The sequence below is a fragment of the Ostrinia nubilalis genome, chromosome 10 (genome assembly GCF_963855985.1).
Source record: "Ostrinia nubilalis chromosome 10, ilOstNubi1.1, whole genome shotgun sequence".
Lineage (NCBI taxonomy): Eukaryota > Metazoa > Arthropoda > Insecta > Lepidoptera > Crambidae > Ostrinia > Ostrinia nubilalis.
Window position 1 is genome coordinate 9,776,737 of NC_087097.1, and position 26,126 is coordinate 9,802,862.

General features: G+C 35.7%; 1 protein-coding gene across 3 annotated transcripts in view; it reads right to left on the minus strand.

Annotated features, from left to right (window-relative positions):
* Nucleotides 1-26,126, minus strand: part of LOC135075180 (uncharacterized) — an 80,957-nt gene that overhangs the window by 35,222 nt on the left and 19,609 nt on the right. The window contains exon 1 of one of the 3 annotated variants that reach the window (XM_063969543.1): nucleotides 2,208-2,528. The exons of the other annotated variants lie outside the window; for them this stretch is intronic. Within the exon in view, the coding sequence (XP_063825613.1) occupies nucleotides 2,208-2,259 (52 nt within the window). The 5' untranslated portion in view covers nucleotides 2,260-2,528. Of the gene's footprint in view, nucleotides 1-2,207; nucleotides 2,529-26,126 lie in introns of those variants that run through there. 3 annotated transcript variants of the gene reach the window in all.

Sequence of the window (26,126 nt, forward strand, 5' to 3'; positions counted from 1 at the left end):
CTTTAACAACTACCATACCATCTTTGTTTCTTATATTCGTCAGGTTCGGATAAAATAGTTTTTGATTATATGAAAAAGAAGGGAATAAGGGCCAGAAGAGAGAGTAGCTTCTTGAAGACAAGATTTTATGCTTTTATAACTCAAAATTATAGGCTTACTTTCCCTTTAAGCCGGAACACAAAGAGTGATGGTTTATGGCAGTAATTGTTAGTTACAGCGAGGTAGGCTTGCCCGCTTAGTCTAGTAAAGCCGGTAAAATAACCGTACAAAAGTTCTATTTATTGTTGTCCTATAATTTGGGTTGGAACGGAGTCGCCAGGTTGTACAAAAATGATAAGGAATGATAATTACCTATGGAAATAATGTAAGATTGAAAGCTGAATAGAACAGCTCCGGAATATTAAAACGAATCATAATCTCGTGCCACCACCCATATCGTCGGATATAATTGTCTCAATTGGTTCGGCTAGGCAAGATTGCAATCTGAGACAATTACATCTCGGCTTCCGAGTGTTCTTTGGATGGAATAATTGGTCTACCCGCGCTGAGGTTGCGCGCGACACGTCCGTGAGCACCAGAATAATGAAGCTGAACTTGGACTTGCAACCATCGGAGCGAGAAATCGAACGTCAAGCTTGGACGACTGAAAGATATACGTGTGTGCCTTATGTAACATAATTGCATAATGCGCCAGTCATTACACACCAATTGTACTGGCCACAAACTAGGGCATTCCCGGTACCGTCAACACCAGAGACAGTGGGCGTTCTCCCACATGTCTGGTCTGATTAGAATATTGTCTGCGGCAGACTACGTGGGATGATGGCGATGGCGTCAATTGAAGTAAATAAATCAATTCTCCAGAGCTCTTGCCTTTACTATGTAGCAGAACGTCATTTTCAAATCTCATGAATGAAGTTATTATTAAATGCCCTGCTGCCTGTTCTTGGAGATAAGATTTACTCAGTGATCGGGCGTGTGGTATCTAAGTATAACCTATTCGCGGTTTGTCGTTGCAAAACATAAATATCAATGTGGGAAACAGAATATCGTAATTCATATTGGATTACAGCTGCGGGCGGCATGCGGCAAAGGTGTCAAGGTGCAACGTGACGCGGCGACGACCAGCAGCACAATACGGCGGATGAAACTCTGACATTCGGCGACGATTAGTGTTTATAAGGATCTAAACTTATAGCGCTCGAATCGTGCCCGAATCGGCCTTGACTTTCTGTTGCTAACCCACATTCTCTCCGAAAGTCCGATCTGTTACTACACTATCCATTCATTCACGGCTGTTCTATTTAAAAATGACTATTTTCAGATCAACCTTCCATAAACACCAATCAAAAGAAGAAGCCTTAACACTCGTGTCCAGTACATCAGTACTTATAAGTCCATGTTCGCACATGTCTACTCGGAGATACTGCCTTGACACCTTTGCTTATTTATAGCCTGATAATTTAATCAGCGTCATAAATATAAGGACTTAATCACTCCGTGGTGTTTGGGCTGGTGGCAGTTTTCTATTTGCATTCAGTAAACAAACAGTGACGTCCTCCCTTTACATATTTATAGGTACTCAAACACACCGGCAGCTAGTTGTTGCCAGTAAAACATTTGTGCAAAACGAGTTCTTTTCTTACTGTTGCCATTTTCAACATGAAAAAAGGTCAGCATATACATACATTATTCTTAACATGATTTTTGCACAACGTGAAAGTTTCAAAAGTTAACCTCCCTTTGAATTGAAACTACCTACATAGGTTTACGAAACTTCTAGTGTGGGCTTTGTTTACGCGACACAACAACAATGCGATAAATATCGATCTCTTTCATTTAGAATCCCCACAAACGCTTTTAGAATTAGGGGTGGCTGTGGGAAGGGTGAACTTTAAAACGCGTCTTTAAGTCTAGACTGGTACCTCGTCCCAGACTGGGCGCGGGCGATTCAATATCACGCACAGAACTGGTTAATTGTGTATTTATGACAAACTGTATCTCAAGTCGCTTTGCTACCGGCCAACCTTCATCGGCAATGTCTTTTAGCGATGCAGTGCCCAGTCGGAACTATTTATATTAAAATTTTATAAAGCTGTTGCTGACTTGATTTCTCTCGCGTACTCAAAAGCCGGTTATTTAGAAACGAAGAAGTGGAGTATCAAGTTCGCATATTGTCCGTTAGAAAGTGCATCCAAGGGCCTCACCTGCGCCGCAGGAGTTCCTCCAGAAGTCATAGAATTTGCTGCACGAACACATCTCGAGAACGTCTCTTCGCTGCCAATGTATTTTTAAACTTCACTTGTAATGTTTCGCAACACTTCAGCGGAGCTGATTCGGTTCAGTTAATGCCGGGGGAGTTCACTGGTAAGAGTGGGTCTAAACATGTCAACGCTTAGAGTGCGGTTGGTACCGTTGGGTAGAAAGCGGGTGTCCACAGTGGCATCGTCATCGCGAGATCGCCGAGCGGGCGCGAGCGAGCGCGTGGTGCGAGGCGAGCGGCGCGACGCTGCGTGCGGCCGATGCGAGCGCCCTCCTACGACTGGCGCGGAACTCGCGGGCGTAATTCGCTCATAATAAAACCTGCGGGGAAATGGACAGATTTCGCTGCCGAATGATGAGGTTTTAATAACGTTGATTGGCAAAATTTGAGGTCTTCATTATAAATGAGTTTTCTGGGAACGGCATTTGATTTTGCGTTATCCCTTCTTGGCTGCTCGAGGCCTTGACGTAGTTATTGCAATTTAGCGACCGAAGCAAACCAAACGTAACACAAAACAATGATTAATGAAACTGATAATTACTTTACAAGACTGGTAGGCCCACTTCCTATACAAAAGACTTCAACGATTTTTCACTGTAGGAAAATAATTTAATTAAGTTTATTTATAGTTACAATTTCTTTTTAACATTTTCCATTCCGTTTGTTTTCCGATACAATTATAATAATTAATCACAAATACCTATCAAGAAAGCAAATGTTTACAATTACAAGGACAGACTGTGAAAAATGACAACAACTTGAACATCATTAATCTTTACGTTTTGTCAGGAAAAGCGGCTTAGCTTTTATTTTATTATTTCACACACTCATTTGCGATATTAAATTCCACTGACTGTATTGTTTTCACAGTTTGAAACATTGACCAATAGGGTTCTTTATTTTATGTACTAAAAGATATTTTCATAGGTAGGTATAAAAACATTGTTTAAAATAACATTTACATAACACCTCACGTAAAGTACCTACCTACCCATGTGTTTGACGCAAAGTTAGTTCTAATAACAGTTCAAATAAATCAAGTAAATTGTTCGGAGATTTAACTTCCTAACACAGTTTCCAGATTGGCGTCATTCACGACAAAATGGTAGTTAGTGACGTCAGAGACTGCTCTATTAAACATTTTTGTATTTGATATTTTGTTACATGACTAAACACTATACCTATTCACTGACACTTAGGCACACACTGTTGTTTTGCACTCACAAAAGAGATTCAATTTTTGTTCAGATAACTTACGAAAAATTTAATGAAATGTAAACAAATATGTTTTTCACGCTCAGCGCAAATTAGTTTTCTTAATATTTAAACGTTCTTTTCCATCTACAACGCTAATTACGGAGTGTTCCGTCGCAAGCTTTGTGGGGTTTCATTACATGCACTTAAACCGACTAATTAAAAGGGGAAAACTAAAACTCTCTTTTGAAAGAAAATAAACTCTTGCTCCGTGTAAAAATTTAAAGGGAGCCTGTGCAGAATAACAGACTTTTAAGGATCATATTCCACTGACTGTTCCACTAACTAATCTGTATCAACGATAGAAATCCTAGAGTTCGACAGCTATTAACATTCATGATGGAACCAGGAAGGTCTTAATTGCGTCACCTTCATTTGTTTAACGCGTAGTTAATCTATTAGGCTGAGTTGCACCACCTAACTTTTACCGTAGCTTTGACGTTAACCGGTGTTTTTTGTATGGAGTTTGACAGATTAATGACGTTTGTCAAAGTTAAAGTAAGATGGTGCAACTCAGCCTTAGTTCTATAAATTCGTTAATGACATTCGTCTTGTAATCGTTTGCAAGTATGACAGGCCTACGCGAAACCAGTGTCGAGTAAACGATCGGCGCAACCGCAAGGCCACCCGGCCGCTTATGGCCACCGGGAAGTGAGCACCTTTGTGACGTAGTTACGGACCGCCAGCTGGTTTGAAGCACTAAATGGATATGTAAAACCTTTGCTTAAGTAGGTATAGGGTATAATGCATATTTGAAAGTTAAGAGCGCTGAAAGAAGACTACCGGGGTTCTTGTATTATTACAGACACTGAAATATTTGATAGTTAATTAATGCATGAATAGGTTTAGTATGTGAGTCAAACAACACAAACAGACAATTTACTGTACATTTGTCCCACTGATGACTGAAAAGTTGATCCTAAACCTAGGAAGAAAATCGAAGGCAAAGCGATTAATTTTCTTAAGATTTAACGCGTTTTCCCATTTTATTACTAGCCCGAAGACAGTTTACTAACTTTCTCCTATGATTATCGCAATATTTACTGGTTTGATCAAGACGCAGATCTTGGATAGTTAGAAGTCACGTTTCCTTACATGTACATTTAAATGTTATTCTGCTTAATTATGTTAAATAATGTAGTAAGTATACTTATACAGCACCAGCTGCTTAAACAGAAAATTATAAAAACTAAATCTAGTAAAGGTAGTACGAGTATACTCGTAGATACACCACCTTAGTGAATGACTTATTGGACAGTCTACGCTGACAAAAGGCAAAAATATTGTCAGATGTCTGCTTGGATTACGATAAGTTCTCCATAAGTATTATGGTTTCCGCACTAATCCCCCCGGGGACCACTTCTTATGTCTCTAAGATAGAATAAGTAGAGAAGCCTTTTTGCAGCACATGGGAAATCAAGGTAGCGGAAAAGAAAGAACAGACAGCTATTACACGTACATATAATACGTATTCATGCTTGATGTTATTAAAACTAACCAAAAAAAGGTAATAATCATCTAATATAGTTTGGCTGAGCTAATTGTTGCTAATTGATTGAACAAAGTTTTAATTTTTGGTGCCCTTTTCTACAGTCGTCTTTGAGTAGGTACGATAGATAGGTACTCGCACTCGTACAACTTTCTAATTTAAGTCTGATATCTGGTTATTTATTGTCCCTGTAAGTTTGAACAAAAAAAAATCTATTTTTACGACTCAAATGATAAAAAAACCTTACAAATTTTCATTTATTATGGGGACATCATTTTTTTTTATTTTGATATTTTTCCTATAGGAAAGTTGTTACATTTGCACAATAGAATCAATCCTTTTTGTTTGACCCATACTTACAGGGATACTCTGTATAAACCTTTAAGTATAATCTATAAATGTAGAGTGAATCCAACTCTCGGGTGTAGTAGAGTGTAAATAAAGCAGCGTCTGAATAACCAGACAAGCGCATTAATTTAATTGTTCAGCGTATCTGATGTGCATGCACCTTTACTGTAACCATTGTTACAGGAGTTCAGTGTGAATTTTCTTCACACAGCATCCACGTGGCATTGGAGTGTGTGAATTAGACAAGGCTATAACTGCGCACTTTAATAAAGCGTAGGTATTGAATATTTGGAACTTTTATAACCTACAAGAGTACGAACCAAAAGTCTGTAGACAGAAATTAATTATAAAAAAATATTTAGACACTTTATTGAATTGGTACTCACAAGACAACCATAAGATGTCAATATACTCGAAAAGTAAACAATGATAAAGAAATGCACATGTTCGACAATCAAGGGTTGTTATTATTTGGACTCTGTTTCAAAGTTCTTTGGAAAATCTGCCTCCATCCATAAAATTAACATTAATAAAGTGGACTTAAAACCTATTACATTTTAATATTTACTCTCTTATTAGGTATGAATTAATCTTTCGTTCAAATGATTGTATTGTCTTGCATAGTGTGTGATGTGATTGCAAATGACTTAATACGAGTAAATACGAGGATAGTATTACGCAATTCAGTGCTCAGACACGATGCAGTTAATTGTTTTATTACTAATTGAGATGTATTAATTAACGAGAACGTTAAATAGCTTTGTTATTCGTAGCAAAGGTCTGGTGAGGTTTTATTACTTATTATTGTCTGCTGCGATATATTTATAACTTTATTGCAGGACACAAAAGACGAGCTTAATGCCTTATCTCCCAGTCAACCTTTAGGTCAAGCAGATAGAGTAGGCAAAATTTATAAACGTCTTTTGCCATAAAGTTAACTAAAACCAGTTAAATTTATTAATCAACTTTTAATTATTGTGAAATAAAAAAAACTAAAAAATATAAATGGAAACCATTCCCTTTACATAAGTTAAATCCTATTCTTTATAAAAATGCCACTAACATATTGACCTCGATGATCGTATGTGTTTTACCTTCTTTCTTTTGTTAAATAAAAAAAACCTAACACATAACGGTGTACTCATCACCCTCCCCTCTACAGTAGAACAAAGGCATTTACGCAAGGTTGCTTATTTAATACATCTACTTAATACGGTTTGTGATTTTTATACATCCATTCACAAAGAAGTAGTGGTATGGGTTTAAGAAGTGTAATATTAAAACAAATATTTTGTAATATATCTTGCTTGGCTAGTATGAATGGAAAAGTGATCATTTGTTAAAAATAGGTGTAAGAACAAGTTCAAAACTAAATAAATTACACTATAAATAGATTTAAGTGTATTCGAGCTAGAAAATGGTAAACTCGGCATTTTAATTGCCACCGTCACAACAAAGTAATTTGGAAAATTAACAAGCAGAGTGAACCAATCAATAAAACATAAAAAAGCACTTAAACCACGTCCAGATTAAATCGTCATTAACTAACATTGTGTTTTTACGTGCCTCGAAGAACAAGACTTGCGGAGACCACCTCGAGTGGAGATAACCTGTAGATATAAGTTCACGTTCGTCATACTACTTATATCTGAAACATATCTGAGACCTACAAATATCTAGAAAGTAGGAAACGACCTTGATAATGTTCTGCAGACCGCTAATCAACTGATAAGGGATATTGAAAACTTGTTTTCCGTCACACTTACTACTATAATTCTTATGCGAGTTATTGTAATGCATTACGTAACTTATATGAGGTATAAGCACAGTTGTGTAACGTTATTATTTGTTTTGGTCAACAAAACTAGGTAATTGCTTAAGCGTAAGCACCCACTGAAATAGGATCATAAGGATAAAAAATACAGGATTGTTGCAAAATAACCTCTGTTACAACTACTTAAGAGGCCATAGAGTTAGCTTGACCTGTCGTTGGTCATACTTCATGTTAGGTAATTTACCTAATTGGCGCAAAGTCACAGACACAGCTAATAAAGTAAATAATAAACATTGCTATTTTGGCTTTCTAAGAATATAAACAAACATTAATAAATAAGGCAAAATCAATCATTCCAAATCGAGGTCGCCATAAACCGCCGGTGGTACCTTATTCATGTTCTATTGTTGTTGTTTAAACTCACAAGAGTATTTTCGTTATAAATTTTAATGTAATAATACGTTAATTGGAAAACTCTCATAGAATAATAATTATTTTTGCCCAAGAATGCATGTGCATTATGCAGAGGGTGTGTCAAAAGTAGAGCTATACCTAAATGTACAGTCGACAGTACATCAGACTTTTAATTTTTGTAGGATAATAGCACTTACTAACAGCTAAATAAGATGCAGTTTAGTCTCATGTCCCTACAATATGAAAATGGAAAAGTTTGCTTGGTCTATAATAACTTACCCATGCGGCAGATATGCGCCTGCGGTGTTATCGGTCCAGCCATACCCGCTCCTTCTGCTCTATGCAGAGCAATCTGCCGTATAGAGTTTTCTCTGAGACTTACCTGTGGACAATGAAATAAAACACTATGAACGTTTAGTTGTAATTAATTTTTTTTTACACCTAACAATTTCCTCCTGAAAATTATATTAAAAATAATTCAAAAATTGAAACGGCACAATTTAATTGTTTTTATAGTTCAGAATAAAGGTAATTGAAATACATAGCAGAGCATACAAAACGTTAAATTGAACTCCATTTCCTACGTAGCTTAATTTTTCAATATCAAACATTGTAATAAAAATAAACATTCCACAAATCCACGTACCTAACTAAATTGATACCTAGAGGTTGTTGTTGTCAGTACTTAATTAACTAACTTATAAAATAAATACATTTAAAATAAAATACATTTTAAATACAATGGATTTCCAAATCATTGAAAAAGATAACGATAACGAAATCAGCTTGACTGTCACAAAAAGTTAAATGAAATAAATGGTGGCCAACGTTTTTAACTCGACGACCCTTTCCTTTCCCTTCGAACTTTCCCCATTCCTTATCTTTTATCATTGCTCTTCGTTCATTTCCCCTCGAATCTATCTCAAGACGTACCTATTTAACTTGATTCTTTTGAAATGTTTAATGTACGTACCAGGAATAATAATGGTGTTCAATACGTCAAAAAAACTTGGGTTTCACATCCTAACTTATATGTACCTGTCAAATAGAGTCATGGACCAATCAAATTCCATGAAATTCCATTAAAAGATAGTAGCGTAAAACATATTATTTGTTAAAAGGGACTATTCCCACCTCTCGTTTCCATCGTTGCAACTCCTGTGTCACCAGGATCTACAGCTTCATCGCCAAAAAAAACCTAACCAAGGCCAAATTTGTCTCGGGGGAAGAAAGTTAAACTGTCATCTGGATCGCAGCGGAATATTTGTTAGATATTAGATATTTTGTACCATAATAAACATGATTCGCATGAACTGTGACCTTCTTCATACATAGGTCATTTACGTATTCTTCCCATTCAACATAACATGGTTTGAGTTCCAACCACGAGGTATTTTGCATGTTACACGGTGATAATTAATACTAATAATTGTAAATCAGTCAAGACGCCCATCTTGTGTCACTCCAGGCTGTAAATTGATCTCGACTATTAGCTCATTACATAACAATAGTCATCACGATGCATTGTTCCGTGCAAGTATTATTCGCCTTATGTAAGCTTCAGTCTTACATGAATATACATATTTACTTTGGGTATGGCATAAATATTTGCAGCTTTTACGATTATTATACCTACCTAGTGACAGTGTGTGACTCTACTAGCGATAAGTTAACGTAAAATGGTAAATATGTAAATATTTTTGTCAGTACGCAACGTTCTGAGATATAAGAAGTAAGAGATAATATTTGACGTCATGGACACCAAATAGGATTATAATTTTAATACTAGAATTAAAAACCTATTTTCTTAGATTGGTAGTCGAAGAAAAGTCACGTAATCAACACCAGAAAATAGACTTTTGTAATTCAGCTTTCTAGACTTTCTTTTCAGCTTTTTAGGCAGTATTAGACACATTACTTTTGGCTAGGAGTTGATAATTAATAAAAAGTAGGTATACGATATAATATTAACATGTTATGTAAAACAAATTAAATGATGTTTACCCTACTTGATTAGCAATCCATCCACATTTTTGTTCAACGTTACTTCAGCCTAGCAATACAGTGAATGAATTAGGCGATGAGTTCAAATAGACCAATGTAACGGGAACCTTGACTCAATCTCGAAATAGATGAACTGAGCGATCTTTCAATCTGCTTTATGTAACTCTACATTTAGATATTGCATGTTGCAAGCGGAAAAAACTACTTAAACTAGAAAAAAAAATCATTAATTGATTAGAAACCCTTATAAGTGCTAAGAAAATGAAGTAGGTATACTCGTAGGAGCCTTTGAAAGGTAATGTTTGATCAATTAAGTGCCTTGTAACAAAACAGGAATAAATTCTGGTATTTAATGCTTACATTTAGTTATGCAAATTACTGCATATTCCAAGTTATGTGGAAAGTTAGCGTATGAAATCGAATTCGGCACAGTTTTTCTAAACTGCACGTACGAGTACATACATAAATATGATGTGCATAGAAACAAGGCGATACCCACATGTGCATCGGAATTGAATTTTCATTGTTTGCCATAGGATTTCCAATTAAAACGACTGCAGCCCGCGATAGGGCCGGCCATCGGACGACAAAGAAATAAATGGGAACGTCCGAGTTTTGCTCCGTCGATGCTCAGCTGTTAATGAGAAATCGAGGATTTGACTAACAATATTTTGAACTAGCTTCTGCCTTCTGGGTTTTAGCCTGTCGAAGATTTAACCACAATTTCGTGAGTTCTAATTGTTTCGCGAAGAACCCTAATTCTTTCTCTAAAAGTTGCCTTTCCACTAGACAAACTAAAACTTCAAGATTGATGTTTAATTCTGAAAGTCACTGAATAGATTTATACACTTTTCTGAGTTTGACTTTGATTATGAATAAGTTTTTTAATATTGTAGATGAGTAGGTATTGAAATATAAAATAACTTAGGTATGTCTACTCACGGACATTGCCCGCGGGCGGCGTGACCGGAGGGAGCGGCGAGCGTTCGGCGAACGAACGAGCAATGTTCGGTTCGCGAGCGAACATCGAAGAAGACGATCCTGACGCACTCTCTTCAACGACTTTGCACAAAACGGTCTCGATAACATTGTAAACTTATACCGAATAGATAATTAATTTCATACAGTCCACTCTTTTCATTTATAAACTTCCACTACACTCACTATCGAAGTAACAGGTATCTTTCAGCACTTTAATACTTAGCATTACCGTGCTTTCAGTCTGGGAGGTCAAGTTTTGGTGTCTTTTACAGTCGACAACAAATTTAGACTACACACAGTAGTGTTTATTGCAATTAAATAAGGTGACATGCTTTCAAAAGGCTGGTGCTTTTTACGTGGCGTTCAAAATAGTTTATGGCTTAAAAGTAACAGCGGTAAGTATTTAAAAAAAGTAATCATATCACTGTTGTGGATAATACATTTCAGAATTATTAGAAACGTTTATAGACGAATACAAAGCATGATACAAAACATGAGACAACTCTTTCATCCTACAAAGGCGTTCAAAGCAAAGATTGTTAATAAAGACGCAACTACAGCAAAGCAAATGCTAGTAATAAATCTTCAAAGAGTTTCCTACATCATATGGCACAATAATTGTGTATTGCTGTATAAGTCATGGAACTAATTTCCCGGCAAACAGACGCCCGGAGCCCTACTGCGGTGTAATGAACTGACCTATATACAGCCCATGGATTTGTATTGGCAGGAGAGTACGTTTTATAACGAATGTTAACTATCCATCTTCATTAGTTTGGTTCCTTCTTAACCTAGTGGTTTGAAGTGCAAGTTATAATCAAGCTGGGTCTGAAAGAATTAAGGCTCCGTGCTCCTGATTGCCCCTTATCAGAAATCTGACACAAAAGCTGTCCTCAGTTGTTTATAACACAAGAATAATAACGACAAAGAAAGTGACATAACACACTTGTTTACTATTGTCGTACATACAATACCTATGTGTAGTAATTAAGTAAGTACCTAGTACCTACTGCGAAATAGTATTTTTTTAACACCGGCCATAAGAGTTAATATAGAGTCGACGTAGATTAATAGGGATTTCTTCTTTTACTAATAATTAATTTAGTAAATTAGAAAACTGTGTGGTGAAACGTAACTTACTGCATATAAAATAAAATAAATGTTGATTAATTGTCCTGTTATTTTCACTGCAATCCAAAAACGTTTCCAGTATTTATAACAATACGAAACAGACTTCAGTTTTGTAGGTATTTTTATATAAGAAGTGTAAAGATAATTCGATTTTCCCTTACTTATATACCGGCATTTGACGCCTTTGTAAGGAAAGAGCCAATCGCTCCGTCAACAATGGTGATTTGTGGATTGTGTGCGTTCAGGAAAATTTTACGCAGGACTTCTAGATATTTGTTCGGTGGATATAACGTTGACGTTAATTGTAAACAAATTGATGCAAACAGCTATATAAAGTCGAGTAATCATAAAATTCATTGTGATTCTTGTACACATTTCAAGAGATTTAAGTCGTAATTTGTACTAATTTAGATATTTTCCTAGTTGTTTTTCAAAGAATCTTAGGCTGGGTTACGCCATCTTACTTTGACTTTAACAAACGTCAGAAATCTGTCAAACTCCATACAACATACACCGCGGTTATCGTCATAGTTACTGTTAAAGTTAGGTGGTGCAACTCAGCCTAAAAATGAAACAGTAACAGATTTCAGTGCCTGCTGAAAATCCGTATTTTCATGATATTTCTGTTTTGTAACTTGGGGACAGAAAAACGAACACAAAATCGAACTTATAACAAATGTTGCATTGTCTAGAGTCATATCACAAAAGTTGAATATTAGATGAACTTTTAATACCTACTTATCATTTAGTTCTCTGAACACTGAAAATTATTGAATTAACTTAATAATTAATTTCATTTATAAATAGCTCTACATTTAAATTAAAGCAGCCATTAAAGATAGTGTTTACTTACGTTGAATGTTTATACTTGTGTGACAATGTTCTTATCCAGTTTTGATATAAGAGGGTTTACCAGGGGCTTCCCAACAACCTGTAAGTGGGGACTTTTGATACTTTGATACTTTATCACGCAAGATGCTTTTAGCAGAAATAATTATACACGTCACAGCATTGTTATCAGAAATAAAGACTACAATTGGCACTTTGTATTATTTGACATGTTATTGTGATGCTAATCACAGATTTATGAGTAGGTGTACATCATTTTAATTTTCCTTTATACAATGGCATCACCATTGTGTCATCTTACTCCATTATTATTTTGGTGCTTCTTCTCAAGTAATAAAAATAGGTTCACATTGATGCAACAGTTGTATACTTGTATGAGGCCGCAATGAGGCCCGGTTGGTGTCCCGAGCGAGATAAGGATATGTATACCTACTACAGCGACGTGTGTTATACATTAATACGTAGCCAATAAACCAAGCGCGCCGTACGGAAATTCTCCCCTTAGACTGTGGAAATTGCGTCTGTTAGATTCGTACACATACTCACTCACAAATTAGGTATTAAATACAAATAGTCTGAAACCAACTTATTCACCAATACCATAATTTACCAAATCAAGCCATCAATCATCGGTACACAACACACACGGATTTTTTTTAGGAGGCTCTCGGGTCATGGCGCTCTATCTCACGGCCAACGTTCGAATGCCACAAGGAATATCTTTTTGTTATCCCGTACGACTCCCCGCGTTCCTCAGGTGTAATTTGATAGCCAAATCAGCGTTAATCCTTTCGTTGCTAACAGACGGCCGTCCTGATGCCGGAATGTCCCCATTCCGCTTCGGCCATTCGAACGTTATGATGTATGTCCCCATACATGTATGCTATCTATGTCGTTTAATTACTTGAGAATCAATTATCATCTGCAACACCTTAATCAACAGTTGAATCAATCGTCCAGCTGAAATTCGATTCGCATTTGACAACACCAGTGTAGTGTCAACACCTTCCTTGTGAATAGTTTCACCCGAGGACCTTAAATTAAACATTCTATTTTACTCTTCCGTCTTCGTTACATTTTCTTTTTCTCTGTTATTGCAATCATTCTGTCTGAGCGATATTCAGTACCATTTTCATAATAATGATTCTGGCGGTCTTCGAGGCCAGTGTCATAAATCAATCTTCTTTCAGTAAGTCCTGAGGTACTTTCTTCTTTAGTCTACGAACGAATACTTGAAAATATATCGTCCACAAATAAACTGTTATGTAGCTCCAGCTTTCATTATGATAAGTTTAGCTTTATTATTTATTTCTTCTTTCACTGTTTTGATACCGAACTTTCGGTAAAGTCTCTCGTGACGTACCACGGTGCTTCTACAATATCTCAATACTCCATCGTATACTGCTGCTTTACCACATTAGTGCATTCACATAAAGATTTACAATTCAGGTAGCATCTTCGACAGTTTCCATTGAAACTTCAACAAAAACGTTTGTCTAGATTGGTTTCATTATACACTTATACTATAACAAGACCTTATTTTCCACTGCAGGTTGACCATTTCTTATGACTTTTTGCGTTATTGTTGTCCTATTTCTGGACGTTTGGTAAAAATATGCTTTTTCCACGTTACGTTTCATCCAAGTACATGCCAAGATGTAAATATCTCTTCATTATTTCATTTCATTTCATTTCATTTCATTTCATTTCATTTCATTTCATTTCATTTCATTTCATTTCATTTCATTTCATTTCATTTCATTTCATTTCATTTCATTTCATTTCATTTCATTTCATTTCATTTCATTTCATTTCATTTCATTTCATTTCATTTCATTTCATTTCATTTCATTTCATTTCATTTCATTTCATTTCATTTCATTTCATTTCATTTCATTTCATTTCATTTCATTTCATTTCATTTCATTTCATTTCATTTCATTTCATTTCATTTCATTTCATTTCATTTCATTTCATTTCATTTCATTTCATTTCATTTCATTTCATTTCATTTCATTTCATTTCATTTCATTTCATTTCATTTCATTTCATTTCATTTCATTTCATTTCATTTCATTTCATTTCATTTCATTTCATTTCATTTCATTTCATTTCATTTCATTTCATTTCATTTCATTTCATTTCATTTCATTTCATTTCATTTCATTTCATTTCATTTCATTTCATTTCATTTCATTTCATTTCATTTCATTTCATTTCATTTCATTTCATTTCATTTCATTTCATTTCATTTCATTTCATTTCATATCATTTCATTTCATTTCATTTCATTTCATTTCATTTCATTTCATTTCATTTCCTTTCCTTTCATTTCCTTTCATTTCCTTTCATTTCCTTTCATTTCCTTTCATTTCCTTTCATTTCATTTCATTTCATTTCATTTCATTTCATTTCATTTCATTTCATTTCATTTCATTTCACATATCAATAAACATACATTCTTTTCACATAGTATCACTCGTATATTAGTCTCTTCTCCATAGTGATTCAGGTCTATAGCTTACTTATTTGTTAGTTCATTCATCACTATTCATTCACTATAAAATATAGGGTATTCGACACAATTTGTGTTACTAGAATCAAATAGTTAGATTTGCATCAATTATTATGGGTAATTTGTCTATTTATAAGAATAATCTCTGGCACCCTTGTATTTGTTCTCATAGCATTTCCCTTACGCAATAATTCAGGTATCTATCTACCTACTGAGTGAGCACCGTTTAAGCTTCAGCATCCATTTCACAATTATGTGAGCGCTGCTTGCTATTCGGCCTACCTTTCTTACTCAGTCATCGAATAATAATAATAATTACAACATTAACACACCATAACTTTTCCCAACGGGATAGTTACACTCAAACGAATATAACGTAATTTCAATGATGTATCTATTTTCACTGCTAATTGGTTATACCACCAATCACAATAAACTGTCTCTTGGTAAATCAATTGTAGGTATGCTTTAAAACACTGTTACCCATATGGTACACAATTTATCTAGCTCTAATTTCGCTACATCTGCTTCAACAAGATCAACAAACGTAAACTTAAAACCGCTCTAAATAACTGTTGTAAAAACCAGTAATTTGATTAAAATCATATTCATCGATACTACATGGTATCGCTCACTACACATGGCTGTATAAGCTGCACTGGATTTATTACACATCAGTTATGTATTAAATTACCTTGTTCCGGTTAACAAATCATCATTTAATTCAAAATTAAATCTTTCAATCGGTATCTGTAAACATTACCTGTAAAATCATTGTTATCATCACAACATCACCGGACTTTCGTGATCTTTACACTTAGGTATCAAACCATTATTAACTCAAGTTCAATTTTTCATAGTGACGTAATAACCAATACGTTACTCATATAATATCACAAAAATTCTAGCACAACGGCTACCAAATCTGAAAGCCCAACTGTTAAATCCCACATTGATGGTTGAAAACAAATTACTTACTTATCACTTCATTTACCTCAGATACGATTTTATTTCAAATACATTGCGTGTGGTAACATAAATGTAACGCAGACACATTTAGACAATCACGTAGGTGTCGCTTTTCAACTTGTAAACTTTGACCAATCTTTAACCACTCTGACAGTGTTAATTACGTATCTTCAAAACAACTCCATTCACTGGAGTAATGAACTAATTACCGAATCTTATTTATTTTTCGACGTCAAAATCAAAACACTTATCATTTGTGTTCACATCTCTACGACAATTAGGTAGTCTTACCTACTTATTATCGATTTGTTAAAATTACCAACTTTCATCGCCCATGTGTTCAGTCAGTCAATGTTATGATTATTTCAGTACATTTGCCATTTGTAAATATAGCAGGTTCATACCTTTCCATGGGCTAAAATACACAAAATATAAATTATTATTACCAGTAACTCTTAAAATATATGTATCTCCATAAATCATGTTTGCACAATCACGACAAATTGTCGAACCAAATTCATCATAATAGTAACAAATCACAAGTACTTACTTTGAACCTTTAGAACCACACACAATGGTGTTTATTGTTTCGAGGCCTCGCCACGAAATTTTATCTTAATGGTGTTAATATAAACACAGGTTCGCTTCGCTAGCGCAATCCGAGTCAGGATGTGTTTGTTCCAAACAGCATGTCATATTACATTATTTTAATGCAGATAGTTTATGATTAGTATCTTTATATTAATCATAAACTATCTGCTGAGAACTTTTCTCTTAGTAAGATGGTACTTTTATCAATTCAATATATTCACTATAAAATCACTTTTAGCAATTCCAAATTCATACTTAGTTTCTTGCGAAGATCTAAATAATAAATATCTTCAATTCTTGATAAATAAAATAAATCTTTCTTTGCAAAAATTGCATCATGACATCCTCATACCAAAAATTACTCACTTCGCGGTTTTTTTTTAAATTAAATTAAAACTTTAAATTATCACAGCAGATCTTCTCAAATAATAACGTAAGTAACAGTATCCAAAAAAATATCAGTTTTTTTTTTCTCACTGTATTTTCCATTCATTTGTTGTGAACTTTATCGCACAAAATAAAAGTGCATAAAATAAGGACTTAATGTTATTTTCTGCCAGTCAACTATTGATTGAGCGGCTACATCCAGAAAACTCACTTGTTTTTTCATGCAACTTGATCAATAATAATAAAAATAAATAATTTACATACCAATGGGCGTCGGACTCACTTCTGATATGTTAGATTCGTACACATACTCACTCACAAATTAGGTATTAAATACAAATAGTCTGAAACCAACTTATTCACCAATACCATAATTTACCAAATCAAGCCATCAATCATCGGTACACAACACACACGGATTTTTTTTAGGAGGCTCTCGGGTCATGGCGCTCTATCTCACGGCCAACGTTCGAATGCCACAAGGAATATCTTTTTGTTATCCCGTACGACTCCCCGCGTTCCTCAGGTGTAATTTGATAGCCAAATCAGCGTTAATCCTTTCGTTGCTAACACGTCGGAAAAGCAGCGTATTTCAATTTTCAATATTTTTCATAGACGCCACCAATAAATATTGAGCGTAAGATGCCAGATGTAGCACAGTGCATGAAACACAGTGAATGTTTATAATATATGATTAATCTTTATTTACTTACGTTGTACAAATTTAGAAAATTGCGCAGAAAATAAGAAACTGGAAACTTAACGTAAACGATTTTCACACTCACGAAGTCTTGAGCACAGCTTTTAACAATAATTATGCCTACAATGGCAATACCATTAGCCATAAGCAAGCTACATTTAAACGCAATATACTTGTAAAGATTAATATGAAAAAAAATGTACTTAAAATTGTAATTAAAAAAAGAAACATAATACAGGTATAGCATCACAGAAGCACTCTCGCGCCAGTGATCGCCTTAAGGCAAAGCTTCCGCACGGAGTGCTTTCTAAAATTATCCTGCGAATCGATACGGTCCCTTTCTGCCGTCTAGACGAGCATATACGAAGCACCTTTTTGAGTTAATATCTATTTAAATGGTACTAGTGCCCGTAAGGTTTTTAAAGCAACTTACTTACATTTTCACATTGCTTTAATTTTTGCAAGGCGTTTTTGAATGGGCAGCAAAACAGATTGATTAGTTCAAACTTTATTATGTAACAATGTACAAAATCCTTAATTATATCGTTCAAATATTATTTATGTATAGTTTGCAATGTATATTCATATAGGACACTTTCCTTAGGTAGACCACATCTCAAGTGGCTAGACTGCCGGTTAACCTATTAGGCGCACAGTAATTGTTTTGCAGAAAGACGTCCAGCAAACTTAGACCTCTAGTTTATTTGGAACTCCGTCCAGCAAGGGACGTAAATATACATTCCAGGTTCCAGGACATACAGTAGTCCAAATAAGGTGTACGTAGTAGTAGATTTACGTAACTTAATAAAAACAATCCTCTACATAAACAATATAAAAACAATATTTTTGAACTCTATTGCCTGACCTTCTTAAGGTTTTAAAAATTTAGTAATGTAATTTTTTTGCGAATTTTCAGTTACAGTCAGAATGACTGTAAATTAATCCGAAAAGTAATCGAAATACACGAATTATTTCTTCAATCAGCGTTATTCATTCAATTAAACGTCGAAACATTGGTCCTTCGAGCCGGATGGAGCCTTGGACTCAAGATATTGCACGGAAGTCGTTGCCCGGCGCGTATCCTGAAACTGAAGCCAAAGACGAGGAACCAGGCCAAGACACATCAATCGGATCAACGGTCAGGTGTTATCCTTCCTTTTCACGTCCCATCCTAATCGATTAGTGCTGAAACAGTGTTATTTTTCAAAATTCCAGCCGTTTGTGGTGTTCGTGACAACTGCAACGTCACAGCCTACTGTGCGCCGTAAGCGAATAAGGTGATCCTGCAAAAAACCGTACGTACTCCTTGCTTTCTAATTTCTTCCCATAATGAGCGATGAGGAATATGTTTCTGCAAATTCTAAGCTTAGAATTCCTAAAACATCTTCTAGGGAGGGTAGTCGGTCAGCCTCCAAAGAACGTTCTACTTCTTTAAAAACATCCGTTACAGACCTAAAAAGGCAAAGAGGAGTACTCAAAGCTCGATTAACGTCATTCGATAAACATATTTCAAAATTACAAAATATCGATTTGACAAAGCCTCAATTAATTGAATTAAAATTAAGAATTTCTCAATTGGAGTCTGTATTTGATGAATTTAATGCATTACAAAGTAAAATAGAGGAAATCTCTGATGAAAATGATCTTGTAAGTCTTATTGAATATCGAGAAAGTTTTGAGGAACAGTATTACGGATGTATTTCTCTTGCTAAATCGATTTTGGAAGACAATAGTGATGATATTGTTACGAATAGCGGTAATTTATGCAAAAAAGGTCAGTCGATGCAAATTAAATTACCTGATATTAAATTACCCACCTTTGACGGTTCTTATGACAACTGGCTAGAATTCAAAAATTCCTATTGTACTATGATTCATTGCCGTACCGATTTAGATGCGATTCAAAAGTTCCATTATTTGCGGTCATCGCTTAGCGGTAGTGCACTTCAGGTCATAGGCGCATTGGAATTAACAGATGCAAATTATGTTCATGCGTGGGAACTATTAGTCAATAGATTCCAAAACGATCGTCTTTTGATACACAACCATGTAAAGTCGTTGTTTTCTTTGCCAAATATGAATAGGGAATCACCTTTACTTATTAGAAAACTAATTGACACTATTTTGCGTAATTTACGTGCCCTAGAATCATTAGGAGAACCCACCAAGTCATGGGACACTCTGATTATGTATTTAATCGTATGTAAACTCGATTCATCCACTGAACGTGAGTGGGAGAATCACAAGGGCGCGTTAATTACAAATAGTTCTAACCGTAAGTTGAAACTGGACGATTTGCTGACCTTTCTCAAGAACCGAGCTGATTTATTAGAAATGATAAACGTGAATAATAATAATAGCAATTCTAATAACAGCAACTTTAATAAATTCAATAACAGTAATAAACAGTCTCAAAATGTGAAATCTCCAGCAGTGCAAGCACATAGTTATAGTTATGTGGCTGCGAAATCAGAAAACAATAAATCAGCTAAACGTAATCGTGTTTGTGTATTATGTCGTGGGAATCACGCGTTATACATATGTAGTATGTTTTTAAAGGACATTGTCAGAAACCGCCTAAAAACCGCCCAAAAACATTAACCCATCATAATTATTTTCTATTTTTTTTAATACTTTAAGCACCCTTTCATTCTAATGGACACTTAAGCATTGAAAAATTAAATAAATAAGTCTTTCAACGTTTATTCTATAATACTATTACAACTTCCGGACGTTTTGGTGCGTGGCATGGTCTAAAACCTATCAAGTTCCATAATTTTTGCCGATAAAATCTGTACGAGGCATTACCGTACTTTATTGCTGGGAGTCCAATTGAGTCCATGTATAGTGATGTTCCTGCGGCCATCATAGACAATAAAATATCGATTTTGAAAATAAAATAAATCGATTAAACTGCTTTGAAGACTAGATTTGCGTTAAAAGCTAAAAAGATATTGACACTATTACAAGAAGCTATCTAAAGTGTCCAACTGGTCGAAGGTCGTAAATAAAATAAAAATAATTAGGACCATAAACTGATATTCATGGTATCATAACTGTAAAAGTGTCAGAATCCGATGTTGAATCCAATGCCAGTTGAAGTGAGAGAAACCTAGTATAGTTGCCAGTCTCTCATAATCTATGCCAATGAGGGTTTTCGCGATTGAAAAATCCGCCAGATGGCAATACGTAGACGTGAGGTCCAAATGCTGCATGATTGGTTATTTTTGACATGACATTGACAGATATCCACCAATCATGCAGCATTTGGACCTCGCGTCTACGTATTGCCATCTCGCGGATTTTTCAATCGCGAAAACCCTCATTTATAGCACATGTATAATAATAGACCAATTAATGAACTTTTATAGATTGTGAAAGAGAAGATAAAGATTTTATTATTTTATTAAAATCTTGCCACGAGGTAGTTTTTCAGTAGAAACCAGGATTGGATAATCGTTACAGGCAAGTATCAGAACATTTTATAAATATTTTTAATCGATTATATCCTTGTGAATCGTTTTAATAAATTGTCATTTTACTTTTTCAATTAAAACTTTTTCAATCCCTAGTCTTGTCAAACTGTCATAATGTCAACAAATTATAAATGTCACGTCAGTTGACTCAATTTCAGTCTTCTGTGCGTTTATTGTATTTTTATTTCAATGAAATAGTGCTAAAGGGTTAGTACTAAAAGTGAAAGCCTTTTTTCAGAAAGAAAACCAATGTGGTGCCCTTATTATTCATACTGTTTGAAAGTTACAAGTCGGTGATACAGAGTTGCCGACATTATAACTCCGTAGTGATACCATACCAAAGAAGAAGTTTTCCTAAACACTTGTGTTATTTTTATATGTGATCAAATAAAAAGGATTAATTCTACTGCTCAAATGGAATAACTTATCCCAAGAGACCGAATATAAAAAAAAACCTCTCCATAGAAATTATCACCATCACGAGGATGTGAATTTTTTTGAGAATTTGATATTGGTCCTGTAAGAAAAGTAGTTGTATTTCAGTAGTAGAATCAACCCTTCTTGTTTCATCAGCAAGAGTAACTATAAAAACGCCCTGTAGGTAGGTATTATTAAGCTGAAAAGTTTGTTTAGTGTCAAAGACTGTCACACAGTGTAACTTAAATTGGCATATGATAATGAACATAAAAACTTAAATAAATATTTATGTTAATATTTTTCTATTTATTTATTTTCCCAAAGCTTCACAGTGACAGCTGAAACAGCAATACTGTTGTAAAACTAAACTTGGAACAAACTGTTACAAATTAAAATAAAACCGCATGTTGCTTTACTTTCTCGTATAGGTAATAAATGTAATTAATGGCTAGATTATTAATGTTACTTTGTTACCCTCAATAGTGAGGAGATCTTATAAAATGGTAACCCTGATTTTCATTGTCATTCAAGTGCTCTTTCTTCGCATAGGCTTCTGTGATTTGGCCAAGGGCCACACACATTGCGATAACATTATGCGACATTGATTTGACAGCAGCGGAGTGAAGTCTTGCGAATATGCAAAATGATACCCTGTAATCGTAGCGCATATAGATATAGACGGGGCGGGGCACATAGCTCGTAGAGCTGATGGCCGCTGGGGCAGGAAAGTTCTTGAGTGGCGACCACGAGCCGAAAGACGTAGCGTGGGCAGGCCTCCCACTAGGTGGACCGACGATCTGGTGAAGGTCGCGGGAGGTGCCTGTATGCGAGCGGTGCAGGATCGGTCTTCGTGGAAATCCTTGGGGGAGGCCTTTGTCCAGCAGTGGACGTCTTTTCGGCTGAAACGAACGAACGAACGATACGTATTACCACTATTTACCAGACATTACTATTTATTGCATACTCGCCGGATTACACGTAGGAGCACGCGCGTTACAGCTTCGGCCTTGCATTATTATAAGATCTTGTTCCGCCCTTTTACGAACTTCCTCCGTGAGGATATCCCCGCCGAATTCTATGATGAACCTATCAAAAGTCATATTCTGCAATGTCAACCCACCACAAGGTGGACCGACGACCTGATAAAGGTAGCGGGAAGGCGCTGGATGCAGGCCGCTACCAACCGTGCGATGTGGAAGTCATTGGGGGAGGCCTATGTTCAGTAGTGGACGTCCTGTGGCTGAAATGATGATGATGATGATGAAATGAATGAAAATGACAAATCTTCGAACGTGTATAATACCGTACCAAAGTAATCATATAATTTTGGCACCTTAATAACTATTGCCGTTTTTGTTGTAAAGATCATGCAGCGCTACTTGCGGATATTATTGGAAAGAAAACTATGTGGGCTCTAGATCTGAAGCCGCTTTAACGAACACGAAGTGCTCATACAATGCGGCGTATTTTCTTCCAGTCTTTAGTCAGGACTTTAGTCGAATTAAAACCCCGGTTGAACGTGATATAGCCGCACTAGAATACGATGCTTTTTTGCATAATCGCAAGACTTCGTTCCGGTGTCGACCGAATGTTATCATGATGTATGTGGCCCAGGGGTTACCGTAGCCGCTAAGGTTTGAAACTTCTTGCTTAAAATATTGTAGTCTTTGGCATAGACTATGACGGTAGTCATGGAGATAGGAGTTTGTTATCTCGTGTCAGATGTAAATGGTGAAAAGAAAACTCATGATTCGTGTTATTTTTATGCAATATGTAGGTATTTTATAAAAGTGGAACCCCGAGTGATCTCCAAAACCCATTCTATTATTATATACGATTCGGCTTCGATATCTATAATACAATAGGAGTTTATTTCATGTGTCAGATGACAAGGGTGGAAACAACCTACGATTCATGTTGTTTATTTACGTGCAATATGTGGGCATATTATAAAAGTGGAATGCCGAGTTGTATTTCTAAAACTTGTTCTATTATTTTATACTATTTGGCTGCGACTCGGCGTGACGACAATACAAAACATTTTTCGCGAATCGGTGTTCATACATTCACACAATACATTAGACGCCATGTTGTCATAAACGACATATTATAAAATCGCTGTGATTTAATATTCTTAATCATTAATTTTATGGCAAGTGTCCATCAGGAATCATTGTTCTTACACACAGAATCGTATTATTTCGCTTTCGGGTAGTAATATGTCAAAATTGTTGGTTCTTAGGCGAACAATGTATGGAGAACGAACATTGTCCTTTGTCTGTTGAGGATCGACATAAATTAGTCAATGATAACAACCTTTGTCCCAATTGTTTACGTCCAGGTCACTTGATTAAAGACTGTTTTTTCGGCCCTTGTCAGCAATGTAAACAAAAACATAACAGCTTACTACATAAAGATTCCCTCAACTGTGTTAGCACGTCATCACATAATGCATCCAGTACGTCACATTTAAAATCAACTGTATTGCATTCATCATTGAATCAAACACAAAATACACCTCTGCCGGTGTTGACGCGACCAGTTCTATTATCTACAGCGCTAATCGAGGTACTGGACGATAATAATAAGCGACACACGGCACGAGCGCTCCTAGATAACGGGAGCCAACATTGTTTCGTTTCGGAAACATTTTGTAAACGAATTAAGTATACGAAGTTTTTACAGTCCACTGTTCGAATATCAGGTGTGGGACAATCGGTGTCACACTCTAATAAATTATGCGATTTGATTATTCACTCAAAGTTAAACGATTTTTCTACGAGCGTTCAATGTTTTGTTTTACCGCGTATCACGTTATTCTTACCGCCCGTGAGTATCGATGTTGAGACTATACGAATTCCAAACAACATCGAGCTCGCTGATCCTACTTATTATCTACCTTCGGAAGTCGATTTATTAATAGGTGCGGACTTATTTTGGGAAATTTTAAACGATAATAAAATACGATTAAAAAGTGGTCCGTACCTTCAAGATACGAAATTGGGCTGGTTGATTTCCGGGCCAATTTATACGAATAAAATGCGTTGTAAACAAAACATTCAATGCAATTTTACACAAACTATCGATTTACAATTACGTCAATTTTGGGAATTGGAGGATAGTAGCCCTCGCGAAAATATACTTACTTGTGATGAACGTAAATGCGAGGAAATATTTAAAAATACGACAAAACGGGAAATAGATGGTAGGTTTTCAGTTCGTATACCTCTAAAGGAGTCAGCTGATTTGTTGGGTGACTCATATTCGGTTGCCTATAAACGATTTCTCTCGTTAGAACGGAAGTTAGAACGTATGCCTCAATATAAACGTATGTATGTGGATTTTATACGAGAATATAGGGATTTAGGTCACATGACAAAAATAAACGAGTACAGTGATCCACACTATTTTTTACCGCATCACGGCGTATTTCGCGAGAGTAGTACTACTACTAAATTAAGGGTAGTATTTGACGCCAGCTGCGCCACTACCTCTGATAAATCCTTAAACGATTTACAGTTTATCGGACCTAGGCTTCAAAACGATATTTTCTCGATTTTATTACGCTTTAGGCAATATTATTGGGTAGCAAGCGCGGACGTCGAGAAGATGTTTCGACAGACGCTCATTCATGAAGACCAGCGTAATTTACAGCTTATACTTTGGAGAGAAAGCCCTTCGGATCCGATAGACGTGTATAGGTTAAATACCGTGACGTATGGCACTGCGTCAGCGCCGTACCTTAGTATGCGATGCCTACAACAGGTAGCACAGGAATGCGACGATGAAATAATATCGCGCATTATCAAAGAGGACTTTTACGTTGATGATCTAATTACAGGATGCGATGATCCTGCTGAATTAATAAATATTTGCGAAAAAATATCACAAATTTTAAGGCAATATTGTTACCCATTACGTAAATGGACATTTAACTGTGACGTAACCTCGACAAACTCGTCAAAAGAGTTGGCAATAGGCGAGCATACACAAACAAAAACACTCGGTTTAGGATGGCATAATAAAAATGACCTACTTCATTTTACGTCTGAGTTAGGTAAGAACTGCGATAACACTCAATTAACTAAACGAAAGATGTTGTCAATCATTTCTCAAATTTATGACCCTTTAGGTCTCCTAGGCCCTGTTGTCATAATTTCTAAGATCATTTTACAAAAGCTGTGGCTATGTAAAATCGACTGGGATGACCTAGTACCGAGTGACGTCACAGAAAAATTCCATAAATTCATAGATTCGATTCAAAAACATTTACACGACATTAAAATTCCACGATGTGTTAGGGCAGCTCACACTCATCGTACGGAACTACATATTTTTTCAGACGCATCACAAGATGCATACGGCGCTTGTGCATATATTCGTACAATAGATGAGAATTCAGTAGTCTCGCTTAATCTACTATGTGCAAAAAGTAAGGTTGCTCCCTTGAAAACGATCAGTATCCCAAAATTAGAACTTTGTGGTGCTTTAATTGGTGCGAGATTGTACAAAAAGATTGTTGAGTCACTTAGATTAAAATTCGATTCGGTTTGCTTTTGGACGG